Source organism: Oryx dammah, unplaced genomic scaffold (genome assembly GCF_014754425.2).
Source record: "Oryx dammah isolate SB20612 unplaced genomic scaffold, SCBI_Odam_1.1 HiC_scaffold_26, whole genome shotgun sequence".
NCBI classification, from domain to species: Eukaryota; Metazoa; Chordata; class Mammalia; order Artiodactyla; family Bovidae; genus Oryx; species Oryx dammah.
This window is the reverse complement of record NW_024070210.1, coordinates 74666667-74688800: the sequence shown is the minus strand read 5'-3', so window position 1 is coordinate 74688800 and position 22134 is coordinate 74666667. Positions and strand designations below refer to the sequence as shown.

Sequence of the window (22134 nt, the reverse complement as noted above, 5' to 3'; positions counted from 1 at the left end):
AAAATGCATGAAAATATTTTGCACTATAAATGTGTAGTCAGCATCTAGGGTTCCTTTTGGAACACAAACATCTTTTCTGAAGTCATTTGATGCACAGTTTCTCCCTGAGTATGTAGAAGACCTTGGTTTAATTCAATCTGCTATACTTATCAACTTAGAAATTTTTTTTTCTAAAAAATATATATGTAATGAGAAATATAACATTAGATTATTGCCCAAGATAGATTCTGAAGAATAAAAAGCCTCTAAAGAGATTTTAGAACAATGCATTCTCCCGGCAGAAAAGGTATATTCAAGCCCTGAAGAAATTGTTCATAAAATACATTACTACTAAACTTTTTAATCAGAATATTTGTTTTTAATAACCCCTAAGAACTGTACTTCTGATGGATAAAGGTTTTGACCTGTCCTTCTACATTTAATTAGCTTCTTTACTTAGTCAGAGGATTGTGCCCTTCCATAAATTCACAAAATGTTATTTTAAATTTTGAGCTCAGTGTAATGCTAAGACTGCACCTAAGAAGAATTTATCTGCTCTCTTACACCTAAACCTTAAGTTCTTCTTTCTAGAAGTTCCTAATTCATTTCTTTTTCTGGTCACATTAGAAATGAACTAAATGGAAGAAGCAAATCAGTCTGTGGTATCTGAGTTCATTTTTCGTGGACTCTGTGATTCAAAGGAGCTCCAGAAGTTCCTCTTACTGCCACTTTCTGCACTCTACCTGATGACCGTGCTGGGCAACCTGCTCGTTGTGCTCTTAATCATCACTGACTCTCATCTCCATTCCCCAATGTGCTTCCTCTTAGCCAATCTCTCATCTGTTGACTTCTGCCTGTCCTCAGTGACCACTCCTAAACTGACCACAGACTTCCTAAAGGATAATAAAACCATCTCCTTTGGGGGTTGCATGAGCCAAATCCTCTGTGTACATTTCTTTGGAGGGGGTGAGATGGTACTGCTTGTGTCAATGGCCTATGACCGTTATGTAGCCATCTGCAAGCCACTCCATTACTCCAGCATCATGAACAGATTGAAGTGTATCTGGCTAGTACTGACATCATGGATCATTGGCTTTGTGCATGCCACAAGTCAACTAGCTGTGATTTTAGATCTTCCCTTCTGTGGACCCAGAATAGTGGACAGTTTTTTCTGTGATATTCCTCTGGTGATCAAACTAGCCTGCATGGATACTCATACTCTGAGATTGTTGATAAATGCTGACAGTGCAGTCTTGGCTACAACTTGCTTCATTCTCTTGCTGATCTCTTACACCTACATCCTGGTGACTGTCCGTCTTAGCTCCAAAGATGGGTCATCAAAGGCACTCTCTACCTGTACTTCCCACATCACAGTGGTGGTGCTGTTCTTTAGACCCTGCATCTTCATCTATCTGTGGCCACCTAGCATCACTTGGGTGGATAAGTTCCTTTCTGTATTTTACACAGTAATCACACCGCTCTTGAATCCAGCCATTTATACCCTGAGAAATAAAGAGATTAAGAATGCCATAAAGAGACTGATACAGTAACACATGGATTCAAGGTGTAATTTTTAGATCTGTCATGTAATCAGCAATTCCACTGTGTTCTCCCCAATTTTGACATATTCTGACCTATAAACTGAACTGGAAATATGTTGTAAATATTCCCAAATGTATGCTGTGATTTATTCCACTAAGAAAATATATTAAATTGCAACATTAAAATTCTTACCATTTGGAGGAAATAAAATGTTTCATAAATAATTCTTTGTATAACTTACCCAGTGATAACAATAATGATAATGATAGTTTTAAAATAATAATAATTTTCAGAATTTACTAAACATTACCCATGTTCCCAAACCATTCTAAGCACTTTGTATATTATTAAACCACTTTCAGTAGTTTATCATTCTCATTTCTAAAACACATGATTCATCCACTCTTACTTAGCTAGAGAATATACTAAAGATATTTGAGTGGTCTGCTTCCAGTTAGAAAAACAAATAAATGATTCAAACTATAATACATTGCACTTGCATTCTGCAGCATAAATCTTAAAGTTTCAATCTTCAAGTGTTAACTCTTGGTTTAAAGGTAGAAGTTTCCCTCAAATTTTTCCTCTTAAATTACACATGGAGAAGTGTTTACAATACATTATTTCTTATGTTAATAAATGACTTTTATGATTATTGTTTTTCCTTAAAGAACTAATAATTTATTGCTTCAAAGCAAAGATTATGTAAGATGAGAAAAAATGCCCCCAAAATAAATTTATACAAAAATATGAAAATCTCATACACATGAAAAAAAAAGATAAAGAAGCCAATGGGGCTTAGAGAATAGGCAAACAATTTGAGCAGATATTTATTTCACTGACTACACACTCAGCCTCTTTAGTTAGCTGAGAAATGCAAATTAAGATCATTATGAAATACCATTGTTCTCTTTTAAATGGGCAAGATATCTAATGATAACAGTAAAAACAATTTTTTTCTTAGCTTCCACTGAGGCTTTATTTTTTAAATTATAAAAATATGATAACACATTTCCAGGAGACTTGGAAAATAAAGGACAAAGTTATATATAGTTCTATTATATATTACAGTTATTATTAAGTAACTTAAGATTTTTAGTTGGAGTTTCAGTATAAAACTCTCAAAAATTAACAGAATAAATAGAAAGTAGAATGATATAGTAGACTTGAAAAGCACATAAAACAATTCTTCATAATTAAAATTTGTACACTTTTCACACAACAGCAGAATAAAAATTAAATTCAAGTTCCTATAGACTATAAACCAGGAGACACAGGAACATAACCAGGAACATAAAACAAGGTGCAAAAATTTCATAGTCTCAAGGTATTTAAATCATACCAAGTCAGTTCTCTTATTACTGTGGAATTATGTTAGAAATCAATATCAAAAGATATTTGAAAATAATCCACATTTTTCAAGTGTAATGTGACATTTACTAAGAGAGATCTTTGACTTAGCCATTGAAAACCTCAATTAAATTAAAAAACTGAAGAAACCAGAGAAGACTGCAGAAAAGAAAGCATTTAAATGAGAAATTAATATCAAAATGAGAAATTAATATTAACTATATTTAAAAACTCCATGTATCTGGAAGTTAAATGTCCACTTTTAATGATGGGTATATCTAAGACACCATAACAAGCAAAATTAGAAAATATTTAATAGAATAAAAATGAAAAGAGAATTTATCAGAATTTGTTGCATGCAGGTGAGCTACTCAATGCAACTAAATACAATATAAAATCTTAAATTGCAACGAAAAGAATAAAATACTTAGGAATATATCTACCTAAAGAAAGAAAAGACCTATATATAGAAAACTATAAAACACTGGTGAAAGAAATCAAAGAGGACACTAATAGATGGAGAAATATACCATGTTCATGGATCAGAAGAATCAATATAGTGACAATGAGTATACTCCCCAAAGCAATCCATAGAGTCAACGCAATCCCTATCAAGCTACCAATGGTATTTTTCACAGAGCTAGAACAAATAATTTCAAGATTTGTATGGAAATACAAAACACCTCGAATAGCCAAAGCAATCTTGAGAAAGCAGAATGGAACTGGAGGAATCAACCTGCCTGACTTCAGACTCTACTACAAAGCCACAGTCATCAAGATTCAGTATGGTACTGGCACAAAGACAGAAATATAGATCAATGGAACAAAATAGAAAGCCCAGAGATAAATCCACACACCTATGGACATCTTATCTTTGACAAAGGAGGCAAGAATACACATGGAGAAAAGAAAATCTCTTTAACAAGTGGAGCTGGGAAAACTGGTCAACCACTTGTAAAAGAAGGAAACTAGATCACTTTCTAACACCACACACAAAAATAAACTCAAAATGGATTAAAGATCTAAACATAAGACCAGAAACTATAAAACTCCTAGAGGAGAACATAGGCAAAACACTCTCCGACATACATCACAGCAGGATCCTCTATGATCCATCTCCCAGAATACTGGAAATAAAAGCAAAAATAAACAAATGGGATCTAATTAAAATTAAAAGCTTCTGCACAACAAAGGAAAATATAAGCAAGGTGAAAAGACAGCCTTCTGAATGGGAGAAAATAATAGCAAATGAAGCAACTGACAAACAGCTAATCTCAAAAATATACAAGCAACTCCTGCAGCTCAATTCCAGAAAAATAAACGACCCAATCAAAAAATGGGCCAAAGAACTAAATAGACATTTCTCCAAAGAAGACATACAAATGGCTAACAAACACATGAAAAGATGCTCAACATCATTTCATTATTAGAGAAATGCAAATCAAGACCACAATGAGGTACCATTTCACACCAGTCAGAATGGCTGCGATCCAAAAGTCTACAAGCAATAAATGCTGGAGAGGGTGTGGAGAAAAGGGAACCCTCTTACACTGTTGGTGGGAATGCAAACTAGTACAGCCACTATGGAGAACAGTGTAGAAATTCCTTAAAAAATTGCAAATAGAGCTGCCTTATGACCCAGCAATCCCATTGCTGGGCATACACACCAAGGAAACCAGAATAGAAAGAGACACGTGTACCCCAATGTTCATTGCAGCACTGTTTATAATAGCCAGGACACAGAAGCAACCTAGATGTCCATCAGCAGACAAATGGATAAGAAAGCTGTGGTACATATACAGAATGGAGTATTACTCAGCCATTAAAAAGAATACATTTGAATCCATTTTAATGAGGTGGATGAAACTGGAGCCTATTATACAGAATGAAGTAAGCAAGAAAGAAAAACACCAATACAGTATACTAATGCATATGTTTGGAATTTAGAAAGATGGTAATGATAACCCTGTATGAGAGACAGCAAAAGAGACACAGATGTATAGAACAGTCTTTTTGACTCTGTGGGAGAGGGAGAGGGTGGGATGATTTGGAAGAATGGCACTGAAACGTGTAATATCATATATGAAATGAATCGCCAGTCCAGGTTCAATGAATGATACAGGATGCTCAGGGCTAGTGCACTGGGATAACCCAGAGGGATGGTACGGGGAGGGAGGAGAGAAGGGGGTTCAGGATAGGGAATACGTGTACACCCATGGCGGATTCATGTTGATGTATGGCAAAACCAATACAATATTGTAAAGTAATTAGCCTCCAATTAAAATAAATTTATATTTTAAAAAGATATCAGCTCAGGATTCAATTCTCTGACCCAGTGGCTTAGATACAGAACACCTGGCGCAGATGCCCTGGAATCAGTACAGAAGCTACAAGTTGAGAGGAGCAGAGCCAAATGTTCCAGCCAGCAGATGGATGGACTCTGGAAGAAGACCAGAAAACTTGAATGGTATTGATAATATTCTATTTAGCATTGTACCACTGCTCATTTGTACATTTAAATTATTTATTTTGATAGCTACACTTCGAATATCATATAATGCAAAGTTAAGGGTAAAACTAAAGGAAAATCTCTATGGCCTTTTACAAAAAACTATAACAAAACACACACAATACAATTACTCATTCACTCACTGTAGGTTTCTAGAGAAGATTTTACATGGCAGCCCCTGCAAAATCTATACATATATGGACACATGTATCATATTCATACATAGATAGTAAAAATATATTTTAAAAAAAGCATGTTTGGTGTTACCCTTCAGTTCAGTTCAGTTCAGTCACTCAGTCGTGTCCAACTCTTTGCAACCCCATGAATCGCAGATGCCAGGCCTCCCTATCCATCACCAACTCCCGGAGTTCACTCAGACTCATGTCCATCAAGTCGGTGATGCCATCCAGCCATCTCATCCTCTGTCGTCCCCTTCTCCTCCTGTCCCCAATCCCTCCCAGCATCAGAGTCTTTTCCAATGAGTCAACTCTTCACATGAGTTGGCCAAAATACTGGAGTTTCAGCTTTAGCATCATTCCTTCCAAAAATCCCAGGGCTGATCTCCTTCAGAATGGACTGGTTGGATCTCTCTGTAGTCCAAGGGACTCTCGAGAGTCTTCTCCAATACCACAGTTCAAAAGCATCAATTCTTCAGGGCTCAGCTTTCTTCACAGTCCAACTCTCACATCCATACATGACCACTGGAAAACCCATGGCCTTGACTGGATAGACCTTTGTTGGCAAAGTAATATTTCTGCTTTTTAATATGCTGTCTAGGTTGGTCATAACTTTCCTTCCAAGGAGTAAGCGTCTTTTGAGTTCATGGCTGCAATCACCATCAGCAGTGATTTTGGAGCCCCCCAAAATAAAGTCTGACACTGTTTCCACTGTTTCCCCATCCATTTGCCATGAAGTGATGGGACCAGATGCCATGATCTTCGTTTTCTGAATGTTGAGCTTTGAGGCAGCTTTTTCACTCTCCTCTTTCACTTTCATCAAGAGGCTTTTTAGTTCCTCTTCACTTCTGCCATAAGGGTGGTGTCATCTGCATATCTGAGGTTATTGATACTTCTCCCGGCAGTCTTGATTCCAGCTTGTGTTTCTTCCAGTCCAGCATTTCTCATGATGTACTCTGCATACAAGTTAAATAAGCAGGGTGACAATATACAGCCTTGACATACTCCTTTTCCTATTTGGAACCAGTCTGTTGTTCCATGTCCAATTCTAGCTGCTGCTTCCTAACCTGCACACAGATTTCTCAAAAGGCAGGTCAGGTGGTCTGGTATTCCCATCTCTCTCAGAATTTTCCACAGTTTATTGTGATCCACACAGTCAAAGGCTTTGGCATAGTCAATAAAGCAGAAATAAATGTTTTTCTGGAACTCTCTTGCTTTTTCCATGATCCAGTGGATGTTGGCAATTTGATCTTTGGTTCCTTTGTCTTTTCTAAAACCAGCTTGAACATCTGGAAGTTCACAGTTCATGTATTGCTAAAGCTTGGCTTGGAGAATTTGGAGCATTACTTTACTAGCATGTGAGATGAGTGCAATTGTGTGGTAGTTTGAGCATTCTTTGGCATTGCCTTTCTTTGGAACTGGAATGAAAACTGACCTTTTCCAGTCCTGTGGCCACTGCTGAGTTTTCCAAATTTGCTGGCATATTGAGTGCAGCACTGTCACAGCATCATCTTCCAGGATTTGAAAGAGCTCACTGGAATTCCATCACCTCCACTAGCTTTATTTGTATTGATGCTTTCTAAGGCCCACTTGACTTCACATTCCAGGATGTCTGGCTCTAGGTGAGTGATCACACCATTGTGATTATTGGGTCGTGAAGATGTTTTTTGTACAGTTCTTCTGTGTATTCTTGCCACCTCTTCTTAATATCTTCTGCTTCTGTTAGGTCCATACCATTTTTGTCCTTTATCGAGCCCATCTTTGCATGAAATTTTCCCTTTGTATCTCTAATTTTCTTGAAGAGATCTCTAGTCTTTCCCATTCTGTTGGTTTCCTCTATTTCTTTGCATTGATCGCTGAAGAAGGCTTTCTTATCTCTTCTTGCTATTCTTTAGATTTCTGCATTCAGATGCTTATATCTTTCCTTTTCACCTTGGCTTTTCGCTTCTCTTCTTTTCACAGCTATTTTTATGGCCTCCCCAGACAACCAGTTTGCTTTTTTGCATTTCTTTTCCATGGGGATGGTCTTGATCCCTGTCTCCTGTACAATGTTACGAACTTCATTCCATAGTTCATCAGGCACTCTATCTATCAAATCTAGGCCCTTAAATCTATTTCTTACTTCCACTGTATAATCATGAGGGATTTGATTTAGGTCATACCTGAATGGTCTAGCGGTTTTCCCTACTTTCTTCAATTTCAGTCTGAATTTGGCAATAAGAAGTTCATAATCTGAGCCACAGTCAGCTCCTGGTCTTGTTTTTGTTGACTGTATAGAGCTTCTCCATCTTTGGCTGCAAAGAATATAATCAATCTGATTTCGTTGTTGACCATCTGATTATGTCCATGTGTAGAGTCTTCTCTTGTGTTGTTGGAAGAGGGTGTTTGCTATGACCAGTGCATTTTCTTGGCAAAACTCTATTAGTCTTTGCCCTGCTTCATTCCTCATTCCAAGGCCAAATTTGCCTGTTACTCCAGGTGTTTCTTGACTTCCTACTTTTGCATTCCAGTCCCCTATAATGAAAAGGACATCTTTTTTGGGTGTTAGTTATAAAAGGTCTTGTAGGTCTTCATAGAGCCATTCAACTTCAGCTTATTCAGCATTACTGGTTGGGGCATAGACTTGGATAACTGATATATTGAAAGGTTTGCCTTGGAGACAAACAGAGATAATTCTGTCATTTTTGAGATTGTATCCATGTACTGCATTTCAGACGTTTTTGTTGACCATGATGGCTACTCCATTTCTTCTGAGGGATTCCTGCCCGCAGTCGTAGATATAATGGTCATCTGAGTTAAATTCACACATTCCAGTCCATTTTAGTTCACTGATTCCTAGAATGTCGACATTCACTCTTGCTATCTCTTGTTTGACCACTTCCAATTTGCCTTGATTCATGGACCTGACATTCCAGGTTCCTATGCAATTTTGTTCTTTACAGCATCGGACCTTGCTTCTATCACCAGTCCCATCCACAACTGGGTATTGTTTTTGCTTTGGCTCCATCCCTTCATTCTTTCTGGAGTTATTTCTCCACTGATCTCCAGTAGCATATTGGGCACCTAATGACCTGGGGAGTTCCTCTTTCAGTGTCCTGTCATTTTGCCTTTTCATACTGTTCATGGGGTTCTCAAGGCAAGAATCCTGAAGTGGTTTGCCATTCCCTTCTCCAGTGGACCACATTCTGTCAGACCTCTCCACCATGACCCGTCCGTCTTGTGTTGCCCCGCGGGCATGGCTTAGTTTCATTGAGTTAGACAAGGCTGTGGTCCTAGTGTGATTAGATTGACTAGTTTTCTGTGAGTATGGTTTCAGTGTGTCTGCCCTGTGATGCCCTCTTGCAACACCTAGCAGCTGTGAAGAGATACCCCATGCCCAAGGTAAGAGAAACCCAAGTTTCTCTTCATAGACACATTAAAAATTTAACTAGGATTCCATGTGGATCATATTTGACTTTCAATACACATAGCTGGAATCAAACTACAGAATGGGTCGGAATTGGGGAAGAATGGAGCAGAGAAATCCATTGATAACCTTTTAAACTGTCAGTATGGAAAAATATGTAGCCTAGAAGCAAAAAATTATGACAACAGAAGTAAAGAGGAGGGAAATGAATTGAGACATGTTTGAGACTAAAAACTGGACAACTAGAGATAGAAAGTGAAAGTATGGACAAGACAACCATATAGGTATCTATTTTTGGAATGGTAATGATACATATAAGGGCATTGGGGTGGATTATTATATTCTAAATTCAATTTTGACATGTTATATTGAATGTGAAGATGAGACTTTCATTTGTGTATATCATCTACAACTCTGGATAAATTTCTCTGAAGACTGGTGATAAAGCTACAGATACAGATGTGATCGTGTTGGTACTAGAAGGCACAAGAAGGGAGACCATTATGGGTGCTGATTAAGTGATTCAACAAACAGTTTGGATCCTAGGTTCTTTCTAACCTTTTGCTCTCATTGTATATAGACTTTAAACGTTTTTAACTTTAGCATGATGTTAGCATCAAATGCAAGGAAAAAGGACCAGGAAAGTCCATATGCACATGAAGATGTGTCTTTAGGTTTGAGAAACACAGACCTCAGAAACTGACTTTTGTTTATAACTCATTGAATAATTCTCGACTATATGCCTACCTTACAACACTCCATAACTAAGGAAAATGAGATTATAGTAACTGGTTTAGAAAAAAAATCATATAACATTGGAAAGGGGAAAAGTTCAGTCTACCTCATGAGTGTCTCTTTCCTATAAGTGTCCTTTTTTATTCACATAAAACACTCCACCTCTGACACTTCTGATTACCAGATGTAGAGGTTTCTCCCCATACCAAGCTATTACCTACAACAGTTTAACTCAATTCTGGGTGTCCTATGTCCTAAGTTGCTTCAGTCATATTTGATTCTTTGCAACCCTATGGACTGTAGCCACCATGTGCTTCTGTCTATGGGATTCTCCAGGCAACAGTACTGGAGTGGGTTACCATGCCCTCCTCCAGGGGATCTTTCCTACCCAGGGATCAAACTTGCATCTCCTGCATTGGCAGGCAAGTTCCTTACCACTAGCACCACCACCTGGGTATCCCACAATCTAACTTAATTCTAACAACACTATGCATTTGAAGCTCATGTTAGAGCTCATGGGTTAAGGGCTCAGTCCCACTAGACTCTTTCTTTTATTTCAGTTGCCCATCTCAGTAATAGGTCCCCAGATTAGACACAATTTTTGTCCAATTTGGCTACAAATCAGAGGTTCCCAGGATCTCCTCCCCAGCTTCCATTAATTTGTTAGAGTGGTTCACAGATCTTAGGAAATATTTACCTACATTTAAGTGTTTAATTAAAAATATGATAAAGGAGCTACATAAACATCCAGATGAGGAAATACACAGGCAAAGACTAAGATGGTCTCAAGTACAGCAGCTTCTGTGCCTCTGGAGTCAGGGTGTATCACCCTCTAGGTTAGTGGATGTGTTCACCAACCCTGCCTTTCTACAATCTAAGAAGTTTTCAGCTGCCCACATTGTGTGAGATTAGTTCTCACAGACCCTCTCATTTATCCTGATATCTCCAATTCCTTTTGGATTTTATTTGTTCTACCGTTTTTAGAAGGGTTAATAAGTTGTGTTTTATTCATATTTTGAATATTACATAGTTTAGAGAAATTAGGTTGATCTATATATAATAGAGGCTTCCCTGGTGGCTCAGTTGGCAAAGAACCTGTTTGCAATGTAAGAGGCCCAGCTTTGATCACTCAGTCAGGAAGATCCCCTGGAGAAAGGAATGGCAACCCACTCAACTATTCTTACCTGGAGAACACCATGGACAGAGGAGCCTGTTGGACTACAATCCATGGGGTTGCAAAGAGTCAGACACGACTGAGCAACTAACACACACACACACGCATATACTAATAGAGACATTATCAAATCATATTGATAGGAAATAAAATGGCAAAACACATAGTTTCAAACTTACAGAAAAAATTTAATATTGTTTTTAAGGATATGTTTATATATGAATTATCAATAAAATTTAGGAAGGATACATGCCAAATTCTGGAGGAAGAAAATATGGTATTTATGTATATTCAAAGGAAATTTTTAATGTAATTGTTAAGGCTTTTGAGACATTTTTAAACTTGTAATTTATGTATTTTAAAATAATATTATATTCAAGTGACAAATATGAAGAGCCTTAACTATATAGCTTTGATAACTGCTTTAATGTCCTAGGGGATTTTGTGCTTTGCTGACCCAATTCTAGAACACAGAAAAAGAAGAAACAATCATTTACCCTCTTCTCAAAAATAACATTATTATCATAAAATATTTCTTTTTATACTGATATCTCTAATTCTCCTGTTCACATTCCTTAACCTTTAAAGAATCATGGAAATTTTAAGATAGCAGCACAATGACTGTGAGTTACTGCAAAGCTAAATTGGACCAAAGTTATCTTGGCAAATTGTCATGCTGTTTTGTTGTGTTTTTTTTTTTTTTTCAACTTTAATACCCACCATTTGTTAAGTGAGGCAGTAAATAAAAAAGGAATCTCAGAATCCTGTTTGGACACTGTTTGGGAAGAAAACCAGGTTTTAAGGGGGGCACTCTCTGTCTCAGCCACTGGCCAGAAAACGATTTTTCTGTTTGAAATCTGTTCAATCTGAGAGAGATACGGTGACTTGGGGAAGGAAGGTGACCTCTGCTTTGTAAAGTGGACTGGCTCTGTTTCCCTCTGTGTTTTCCACCACTGTTTATAACAACACTTGTGCTGAATGCTTGTAGTGATAGTAATAGTCATAAAATATGGCTCAAATTTCATTTTTAATTGAAATATAGGTTAATTTACAATGTTGTGTACATTTAGGTATACAGCAAGTAATTCTGTTATATAATTATATATTATTATAATATATATAATATATAATTATACATATATAATATATATGTATATATAAAATATATAATTATATATATTCTTTTTCATTATGGGTTATTATCAGACACTGAATATAGCTCTCTGTGCTGCAAAGTAGTTTTTTGTTGTTTATCTATTATATGTAGTAGTGTGCATATGTTAATTCCAAACTAATAATTTATCTCCCTCCCCTCCACCCCATTTGGTAACCATAAGATTGTTCTTTATATCTGCAAGTTTGTTTCTGCTCTGTAAATAAGCTCATTTATATCACCATTTTTAAAAATTTTCCACATATAAGTGATATTGTATGATATTTGTCTTTCTCTGTTGACTAACGTCACTTAATAAGATATTCTCTAGGTACATTCATGTTGCTGAAAATGGCATTATTTTATTTTTTTAATGGCTGAGTAATAGTATTCCATTGTGTATATATATCTATATATATACACCACATCTTCTTTATCCATTCCATCGATGGGCACTTAGGTTGCTTGCATGTCTTGGCTATTATAGAGAGTGCTGCTATGAACATTAGGGTGCATGTATGTTTTCAAATTAGAGTTTTCTCCAAATATAGACCCAGAAGTGGAATTGCAAGATCATACGGTAACTCTATTATTCAGTTCTATCACTGACAAAAGTAAGTAAATGGAAAAAAGCCTCAGTCAAATATTAATACAGCAAAGTACCATACAATTTAAAGACAAACAATGAAAGTGAATTGATTTTAATGTAAACCTGTACCTCTTTACTATTACTTAGTTATTTACATAGTTTGTGTCTGTCACCTCTTTACAGAACAAAATGTCTTATTTCAGATTTTTTTTTTTTTTTTACTGTTATAGATGTCTCGAAATCGAGATGCTTAGAAGTCATTTTTAGTAGGAAAGCTATTCTGGAAGTTTTAAAGTCAGACAAATTTCCATGTATTTTGTTGTTCTAGTATTTTTGAACTTAAGACTTGGGAAAAATCAAATTTCTCTTCTGCAAAATCACAAGAACTGTGATTCTTCAAATAGGTAATATGTATATATATATATATATATATACTTGATTAGAACTCATGGTGTATTTTTACAAAAATTTAAGGATAATGAAGTTAGAATTCAGTAGTAAGACAATAGTCACAAGACATAAACGATGCTGATGTTCATTTTAAAAAGTCTTATATTTGCTGAGGGAAAAAAGCTGAACAGAATGAAGAACAAAACTCAGTAGGAAAAAAAGTACAACAAAAAGGGAGCAGATATTCAAAGGAAAAAGCAAATAATACCAAAATGGAAAAAATAATTAATCTTTTAATTAAAATAATTAAAATTATATCCCAATACCATTTCTCATCATCATAAAGACAACACATTGTATATTTTTAAGAAAAAGGATTTGTACATTGTGTTGGAAATGCAAAATGCTTTGAGTCCTAAAGTGGGAATACCTTAAAAAATGTATGTTTTTAAAATGCTTATCAAGGACTTGGTAGTTCATAAGTGCCAGTTATTGTACTTGATAATCTAAACTATATTTTCTAAAAAAAAAAATAGGATAATAAAGAAATACAGACAAGAAGGGAGACTAAAGAAAAAATATAAATAAAAAATGAGGGCAAATGGAAGAAAGGAAATAAGGAAAAAAGAACTTGCTGTTTGGCTTACAAAATATAGAAAATATCTATATTTTGCTGAGCTCAGTTTATATAGTATATGTGAACAGTTTAAGGACAAATGAAGTTAAATTTTATATATTCTTTTCTGAGAACAGTCAGGAATAAATGTAGTTTTCATTTCTTTATCATTTAAGCTACTCTCAGAAAAGAAATCTGTTACAAGTGAGGGAACAGAACTGGTCTATAATGCTAATAAGTGGAGTTACTCAGCCTATGAAATATATAATTTTATACAGAGATTCAAAATTAGTAAAAATATTCAGCATTAGGAGAAGGCAATGGCAACCCACTCCAGTACTCTTGCCTGAAGAATCCCATGGACAGAGGAGCCTGGTGGGCTACAGTTTATGGGGTTGCTAAGAGTCGGACATTCACTTTCACTTTTCACCTTCCTGCATTGGAGAAGGAAATGGCAACCCACTCCAGTGTTCTTGCCTGGAGAATCCCAGGGACGGGGGAGCCTGGTGGGCTGCCGTCTATGGGGTCACACAGAGTCGGACACGACTGAAGCAACTTAGCAGTAGCAGCAGCATTCAGCATTAGAAATGTGCCATCAGCATCTGGGGTCTCCTTTGGATGAAGATGGGCTTTCCTCAAGTCATTTGATAAACAACTTTTTCTCACAGTTTGTAAAAATCTTTGATTCAATTCAGTTTGCTCACACATATCAACTTTAGCGATGAATTTGTTTCTGAGAGTCAAGTATTGTGTGAGAAATGTAGCACTAGATTATTGCCCTAGATAAGACTTAAAAATAAAGAACCTCAAAATATATTGTAGACCTATGCACTTTTACTGCCAAAAAGGAAAATTCAAGCAGTGGAGAAATTGTTTATAAAATGCATTAGTATTGTTATTTTTATGAGAATATTCATTTTGAATAACCAAAGAACTCTCTCTGTTGGGTGAAGTTTTTAAACTTCCTTTCTACACATTATTAGCTCCTGAGAGCCGAGATTGATTCAATAAATCTTTATTTTCAATTTGGAATTGAGCACATTTCCTAGGATTTAAATTTTGCACAGGAGAAGTGTTTGTCTGCTCATAAGCCCCAAACATTTAGTTCTTCTCTCCATTCTAGAAGTTCTTAGTTCATCTCTTCTGGTCACCTTAGAAATTTAATAAATGGAAGAAGCAAACCAGTCCGTGGTATCTGAGTTCATTTTTCGTGGACTCTGTGATTCAAGGGAACTCCAGAAGCTCCTCTTACTGCCGTTTTCTGCACTCTACCTGATGACCATGCTGGGCAACCTGCTCATTGTGCTCTTAATCATCACTGACTCTCATCTCCATTCCCCAATGTACTTCCTCTTAGCCAATCTCTCATCTGTTGACTTTTGCCTGTCCTCAGTGACCACTCCTAAACTGATCACAGACTTCCTAAAGGATAATAAAACCATCTCCTTTGGGGGCTGCATGAGTCAGATCCTCTTTATACATTTTCTTGCAGGAGGTGAGATGGTGCTGCTTGTGTCAATGGCCTATGACCATTGTGTAGCCATCTGCAAGCCACTCCATTACTCCAGAATTATGGACAGACAAAAGTGCATCTGGCTAGCTCTTATATCATGGATCACTGGCTTTGTACATGCCATAAGTCAACTAGCTATGATTTTAGATCTTCCTTTCTGTGGACCCAGAATAGTGGACAGCTTTTTCTGTGATATTCCTGAAGTGATCAAACTAGCCTGCATGGATACTCATACTCTGAGAATATTGATAAATGCTGACAGTGGTGTCTTAGCTGTAGCTTGCTTCATTCTCTTGCTAATCTCTTACACCTACATCCTGGTAACTATTTGCCTTCGTTCCAAGGATGGGTCATCAAAGGCACTCTCTACCTGTACTTCACACATCACAGTGGTGGTGCTGTTCTTTGGACCCTGCATTTTCATCTATTTCTGGCCACTTAGCATCACTTGGGTGGACAAGGTACTTTCTGTGTTTTATACAGTAATCACACCTCTTTTGAATCCAGCAATTTACACACTGAGAAATAAAGAAATTAAAAATGCAATAAAGTGACAGATAATTCAGCATAAGAATACAAAGTACAATTTTTAAAGCTTTCATGTAATCAGTAATTCTACTGTTTGCTCCCTAATTTGGACATAGTTTGACATGTTAACTAAACGATAAATGTTCATATCTGTTAGTTATCAGTAGTCTCAGATATATTTTTTGTGTTTATTCCATTAAGAAAATATGTTCAAAAAGCTAATACATATATTCTTACCACTTGGAGAAAATAAAAATTTGTCTAAATATTCTTGTGTATTGTAAAAAATTGCCTGGTGATTATAATAAGAATTATAAAATAACAATTTATTTCTATGGATGGTGCTAATGGTAAAGAACTCACTTGCTAATGCAGGAGACAAGAGGTGTGGGTTCAATCCCTGGGTCAGGAAGATTCCCTGAAGAAGGGCATGTCAACCCACTCCAGTATTCTTTCCTGGAGAATCCCATGGACAGAGCAGCCTGGCAGCCTATGGTCCATAGGGTCACAAAGATTTGGACATGACTGAAGCATGCCTAATTTAATAAACACTACCTATATTCCAAATCTCATGCTGAGTATTTTACCTAATCTATGAATTACCTAATAAATAATTTTGAGTTAAATATCATTAATCTCACTTCTAGAAATACATGATTTATCTATCCTAACTCTAAATTAGCTAGAGAGCTTAAGGAATATATTTCCCTGCTCTGCTTCTACTTGAAAAACAAAATCTAAATGAATCAAACCACAATACTGCTACTTAACAGTGTAATCTCTGTAATTCAAGGTTTCAAGTCTTAACTATTGATTTAAAGGTACAGTTTCACTGAAAATTATTTTCTTAAACACACAAGCAGAAGGATTTGAAATTGCTTGAAACATTATTTTTTTACTTACATTCAGGAAATAATAGGGATATGTTGCTTCAAAACAAAAGAAATTTAGTAATGAGAGGAAAGTAAAAGGGAACAATCAAAGAAACAACGTTATACAGAAATCATAATTCCTCCTACACATGAATGAAAAAGATAAACATCTCAACAGGGGAGATAATGGGCAAAACGTGTACAGGTATTTATTTCACTGAAGACTATTTCATAATTAATCAGGGCAATCCAATTTAAGATCATGATAAAATGGTATTATACATCTTTATTTCTGGGGGCTCCAAAATCACTGCAGATGGTGATTGCAGCCATGAAATTAAAAGACGCTTACTCCTTGGAAGGAAAGTTATGACCAACCAAGATAGCATATTGAAAAGCAGAGACATTACTTTGCTGACTAAGGTCCATCTAGTCAAGGCTATGGTTTCTCCTGTGGTCATGTATGGATGTGAGAGTTGGACTGTGAAGAAGGCTGAGCGCCAAAGAATTGATGTTTTTGAATTGTGGTGTTGGAGAAGACTCTTGAGAGTCCCTTGGACTGCGAGGAGATCCAACCAGTCCATTCTGAAGATCAGCCCTGGGATTTCTTTGGAAGGACTGATGCTAAAGCTGAAACTCCAGTACTTTGGCCACCTCATGCGAAGAGTTGACTCATTGGAAAAGACTCTGATGCTGGGAGGGATTGGGGGCAGGAGGAGAAGGGGACGACAGAGGATGAGATGGCTGGATGACATCACTGACTCGATGGACGTGAATCTGAGTGAACTCTGGGAGTTGGTGATGGACAGGGAGGCCTGGTGTGCTGCGATTCATGGGGTCTCAAACAGTCAGACATGACTGAGCGACTGAACTGAACTGAAGTGAACTGGATTTATTAAAAAAAGACACCAAACAAAAACAGTTATTGTTCAGAATGTGTATTCAAGGAAATGCTATGCCTTGTGAGTAGGTGTAAATTGATTTAAGTACTCTGAATAATAATTTGTATTGTAAAGCTGAACATGTGTATAAACTACATCTCAATAATTGTATCCTAACTGTTCCCTGTGGCCAAGTGCCTATTCTTACTATTACTAATAGTAAATCTCTCAAATTATAGCTGGATACATGACTCCCCAGCTACACAGTAGATTTCCTAATCCCTATAGACAGTTGTATCTGAATGACCAAGTTCTGGCAATAAGATGTGAGAAGTGATTTGTGCATCTTTCAAACCATTATTTTAAAGAGATCAGCTCAGGATTCCTTTCCCTGTCCCAGTGACACAAAACATCTGGCAAAGATACCTTGTAGTCAGTAATGGATGCCACAAGTTGAGACGAGCAGAGACAACGTTCCAGCCAGGAGATAGATGGACTCCGGAAGAAGATCAGACAACTTGAATGTTGACTGGTAATGTTCTATTTATCATTATACCATCTTCACTTGTGCATTGTTCTTCATGACATATTTATTTGGTTTGTTACAATTAAAATATTTTATACTGCAAAGTTAAGGAAACAATAAACAAAAGGCTTTCTCTTTGGATTTCTACACACACACACACACACACACACACACACACACAAACCCAAAGTCCATGTGGTTCTGGGCTGTATAACTAACCAATATCTGTTATTCTAGGGAAAACGCCTTCTAGGGAATAAGCCTTCTAGGGAAGTTTTCACTCAATAACTTCCCCCAAAATATACATGTTCTTAGACACATGTATCATACTCAGAGAGTAAAATATATCTGGAAGGAAAATGAATGCAGTTTGGTGTTACTGTAAGTTGTTTACTAGTTACGTCTGCATCTTATAGACTTTTTAAATGAATCTGCCTGTGTAATAGTGCATGTTTCATAGCCCTAGTTGATATATGTCACTTGCAAATAAAATTATATTAACAAATCTTTACAGTATATTAATTGTTACTTTATTCCTGTGAACTGAAGAAAAAAGTTGATTTCTTGAATCAGATCCCTATATCAGTAACTATCAACTCAATCGTGACATATCAACCTTTATACCAGTAAGTTAAAACACTACTAATGATAATATAATTGACTTTAAAAGACATACTATTATTGCTATTAATTTCTTAAAATATTAAAAAAAAAAGAAGTACAAACCACACCAAGGAATAATTGCAGAAATTTACATTTGGCCAAACCAGATGATCATGAAAGCATCACTTAGATCAGTGTCCAGACACATTCGGGGACCTATAATGGCTTCTTGAAATATTTTTTAGATGAAAATATCTTAGCTGTGCTCACTGATATAAATCTTCAATTCTAGAAGCCACCATTCATTCATAAGTGATTTGAAGCCTGAATGTAATTTCCTGTCACATCCGTCTTGGAAAGGAATATAATAACAGCACTTCATCCTGATTGAGTCCTTGCTAATTTGAATAATTAGTTCTGGTAAACTTACAAAATGAGATACTGCTATCCACCTAGTTTCAAAGCCCACAAATTTCATGTAATTCATTATCAATTTAATACAATTTGATTATAAAATCCATATTTCAAAAAAAATCATAATAGAAATTCAAAGAATCTGCATGCCAATGCAGGAGACACGGGTTCGATTCCTGGGTCAAGAAGATGCCCTGGAGAAGGAAATAGCAACCCACTCCAGTATTTTTGCCTGGGAAATGCCATGGGCAGAGGAGCCTGGCAGGTTATATAGTCCATGGGGTTTCAGAGTCAGACATGACTTAGCAATTAGACAGCAACAATAAAAAATACAATATCTACATAAGAACATATAGAATGCAGTTACAGTCATGCTGGCAGAGACGTTACTATTCATGCATGTATTTTTAGAAAATAAAAGATGCATGTCAATGATCCAGGTACTCATGTCAAGAAAATTAAACTATAGAAAGTAAGGATGAAATATCAAGAACAAATATTAAATTAATAAACATATTAAACATAAAAATCCCAACAAAACTAAAATTGCTTATTTTAAAAGTACAATAGGAAAAAAAATGACAATACATCTGTAAGACTGATCGAGAAAAGACACAAATAACCAACGCCAGAATGAAAAGGGAGATATATCTACACATGCCAAAGTCTGTGCAAATATTACAACATGATATTATATAAAACGTTATACAAATAAATTTTGAAATATATGTGAAATTAGAAATTTCCTCAGAAAAACCAGCTACTAAGCAAAACATATTAATGGTTCTATGTCTATTATGCAAATTTCATCTAAAATTAAAATATTTTCTTGCCCATTAGTTAGTGACTCCCAACTCTGCTTTCTGCTCCTGGGGCTATGCAAATCGCATTTATTTTCCCATGCGGCCACACTTTGTGCTCTGAAGAGCACGCTAGAGGAAGACTGCACGTTAGAAAAGGAGAAAAGGGTTCTTTCCTGTCTGCTCTTCCGGGCTTTCCCTCTGCTAGCTGTACCTGTGTGAGCATTACCACAGCCACTACCGCAAGAGTTCCTTCCTACGGCATGAGCTGAACCCAAGGTGAACTTGTTCCAACAGGCGCAGAAGTAGTCTCACCATGCTGCTTTAGAGGTAAGAGCATCAGTAAGCTAGGTTGACAAGTTCTTTTTTTTTTTTTAAGAGTCAATATTTATTCTGATTAATATTTTACAAAATTTTGACAGATGTAATTTATGTAAGGAGAGCTAATTTATTAAACACTTTACAGGTTTTTCTTTCCACAGAATAACACGTTAAGTAGCAAAATAATACTTGGCACAGTTATAAATAAAGAATATAAAATAAAAATATTCATAGCTTAAGTATAATAATGATGCTGCTTTATGCCTATTAATATTTCAAATAAATTCCTGGGAACAACAGAAATAAGGAAAAGAGTCCAAAGAAGTAATTCATGTTTAGAGCTGAGAAGTAAGCTCCTATTTGCTAAAAGTATCCAATTAAGCTGATATGAACTATTCCTCAAAGGGTCACCCTTATACACAACTTTAGAACGGGGTTAAACTGGTTCCACACATAAGACCTATAAAATCATTAGAAGGTACACTCCTGCATAGTTGGCTCCTGACCATCTGACCATTTCTGAGTTATAGATTTCACTGGCGCTATGAGATGGTTTAATGCTAAAGCATTAACACTGCTAATATTTTCCATGTATACATCTACAGTTTTTTTCTTCTATTTAACTGAAAGACATTTCTTTTGCACTTAAAAGAATATTGTACCATAAAGAAAGAACATGGTAACAACACTCTCATTCAAACTCTGAGAAAACCACCATTGTATTTGACTGTTAATAAAAAATGTTTCGATAAAAATTGCAACTGAGTCTTCATGTGAAGTGGCTCAAAATACAAAAAATTAAAACAAATTCTAGCCTTTTATAAATAACTTTGAATTTAAAAATTATCTAAAATTTCCCCCAATTAGTAGTCAAAACTAGCAGAGACATTTGTAAAGGTAACCAATTTTGTACATTCTATGACAAAATGGCACGATGCTGTTGCCGCCCCACACCCATCTCTTCCCTTTTCAAAAATAAAGCACGTATGCCAATTTTCTAATATTAAAACACTCACATACACTAAGTAATCTTTTTGATGTATGACTTATGGTCAAAGAAACTACTATATAAAAATGGTACTTGGAAATACTGAACATCAACTATATACATTTTCGCTGCTCCTCTTACTAAGGCAAGGGGCGGGTTTACCACTAGATTGCTTTAATAGCTGTAATCTGCATTTTACAGAGAATACTACTTTTACCAAGCATCAGACATGCAGTGAACTTGCAGGGTATAATGCCTATTAACAGCAATATCAAACACCACTAGAAGCTCATTAGTTGTCTCCCTTTTCTTTTTGGTTGGATAAAATGAAATGAGCAGCTTTAAATACACTAACACATAGAGACACAAGGAGAAAACTATTCGATAACTTATTTATATACAGATACACAATCTTTACACTGGTCTAGGGCCTGTCGTCAGTCTGGCTGCCCTTTTCCCACTCTCCCCTGGCCTGTCCCCTCTCACACACGTCCCACAGGTTGCCTGAACCACAGTTTGCTACAGCACTTAAAAAGGACTCCACCAAGTCTCACTCTGTAAACAGTATTTGTGGAAGCACTGACTAACAGTTCACCATGAGAGTATGGAAATGCTGCAACAAAAATTGATCAGTGCATCATGTTTAACAATTAGAAAATCTTTCTGAAACTGTTTCAGACAGCATTAACAAATTTCAAAACATTCAACCCTGGGAAAACTGAAACAATCTTAGAGATAAAATTCTGATAGGTCATTTTTAAAAAGCCAGAATACACCATTAGCTTTTCTTTTATTTACATGTCTATTATGTACAGAAATCATGCTCCATCTTTAGCTAGACTCCCATTATTTTGTCTACAATTTATTTTTGCAGTATGTCCATTTATCTCTATTACTGAGAATTTTGTATTAACTTGAAAATAGCTCAACTCTTAAAAATTGGACTATTTGCACATCAAATTAAATTCTAATTTATGCTTTACTGGATAGTGTGTGCTAATATACATTCTATGAGGTGCATCATACACTTAGTAGGGCTTTTAGGTTGAACAAAATAAATAACATGACTTAC

The 22134-nt window shown here is 36.0% G+C and overlaps 2 protein-coding genes across 2 annotated transcripts; both read left to right on the top strand.

The window, feature by feature from the left end:
• The first annotated feature begins 617 nt into the window (after positions 1–617).
• On the top strand, positions 618–1529 carry LOC120853668 (olfactory receptor 4K15-like). The gene has a single exon (XM_040227621.1). The coding sequence runs from the start codon at positions 618–620 to the stop codon at positions 1527–1529; it is 912 nt and encodes a 303-aa protein (XP_040083555.1).
• Positions 1530–14783: 13254 nt separating this feature from the next.
• LOC120853291 (olfactory receptor 4K3-like) lies at positions 14784–15683 on the top strand. Its single transcript, XM_040227024.1, has one exon. It carries the CDS (start codon positions 14784–14786, stop codon positions 15681–15683), a length of 900 nt encoding a protein of 299 aa, XP_040082958.1.
• The last annotated feature ends 6451 nt before the right edge of the window (positions 15684–22134 follow it).

Coding starts and splice junctions, on each gene's coding strand:
- LOC120853668 (XM_040227621.1), top strand. CDS start 618: ATGGAAGAAGCAAATCAGTCTGTGGTATCTGAGTTCATTTTTCGTGGA.
- LOC120853291 (XM_040227024.1), top strand. CDS start 14,784: ATGGAAGAAGCAAACCAGTCCGTGGTATCTGAGTTCATTTTTCGTGGA.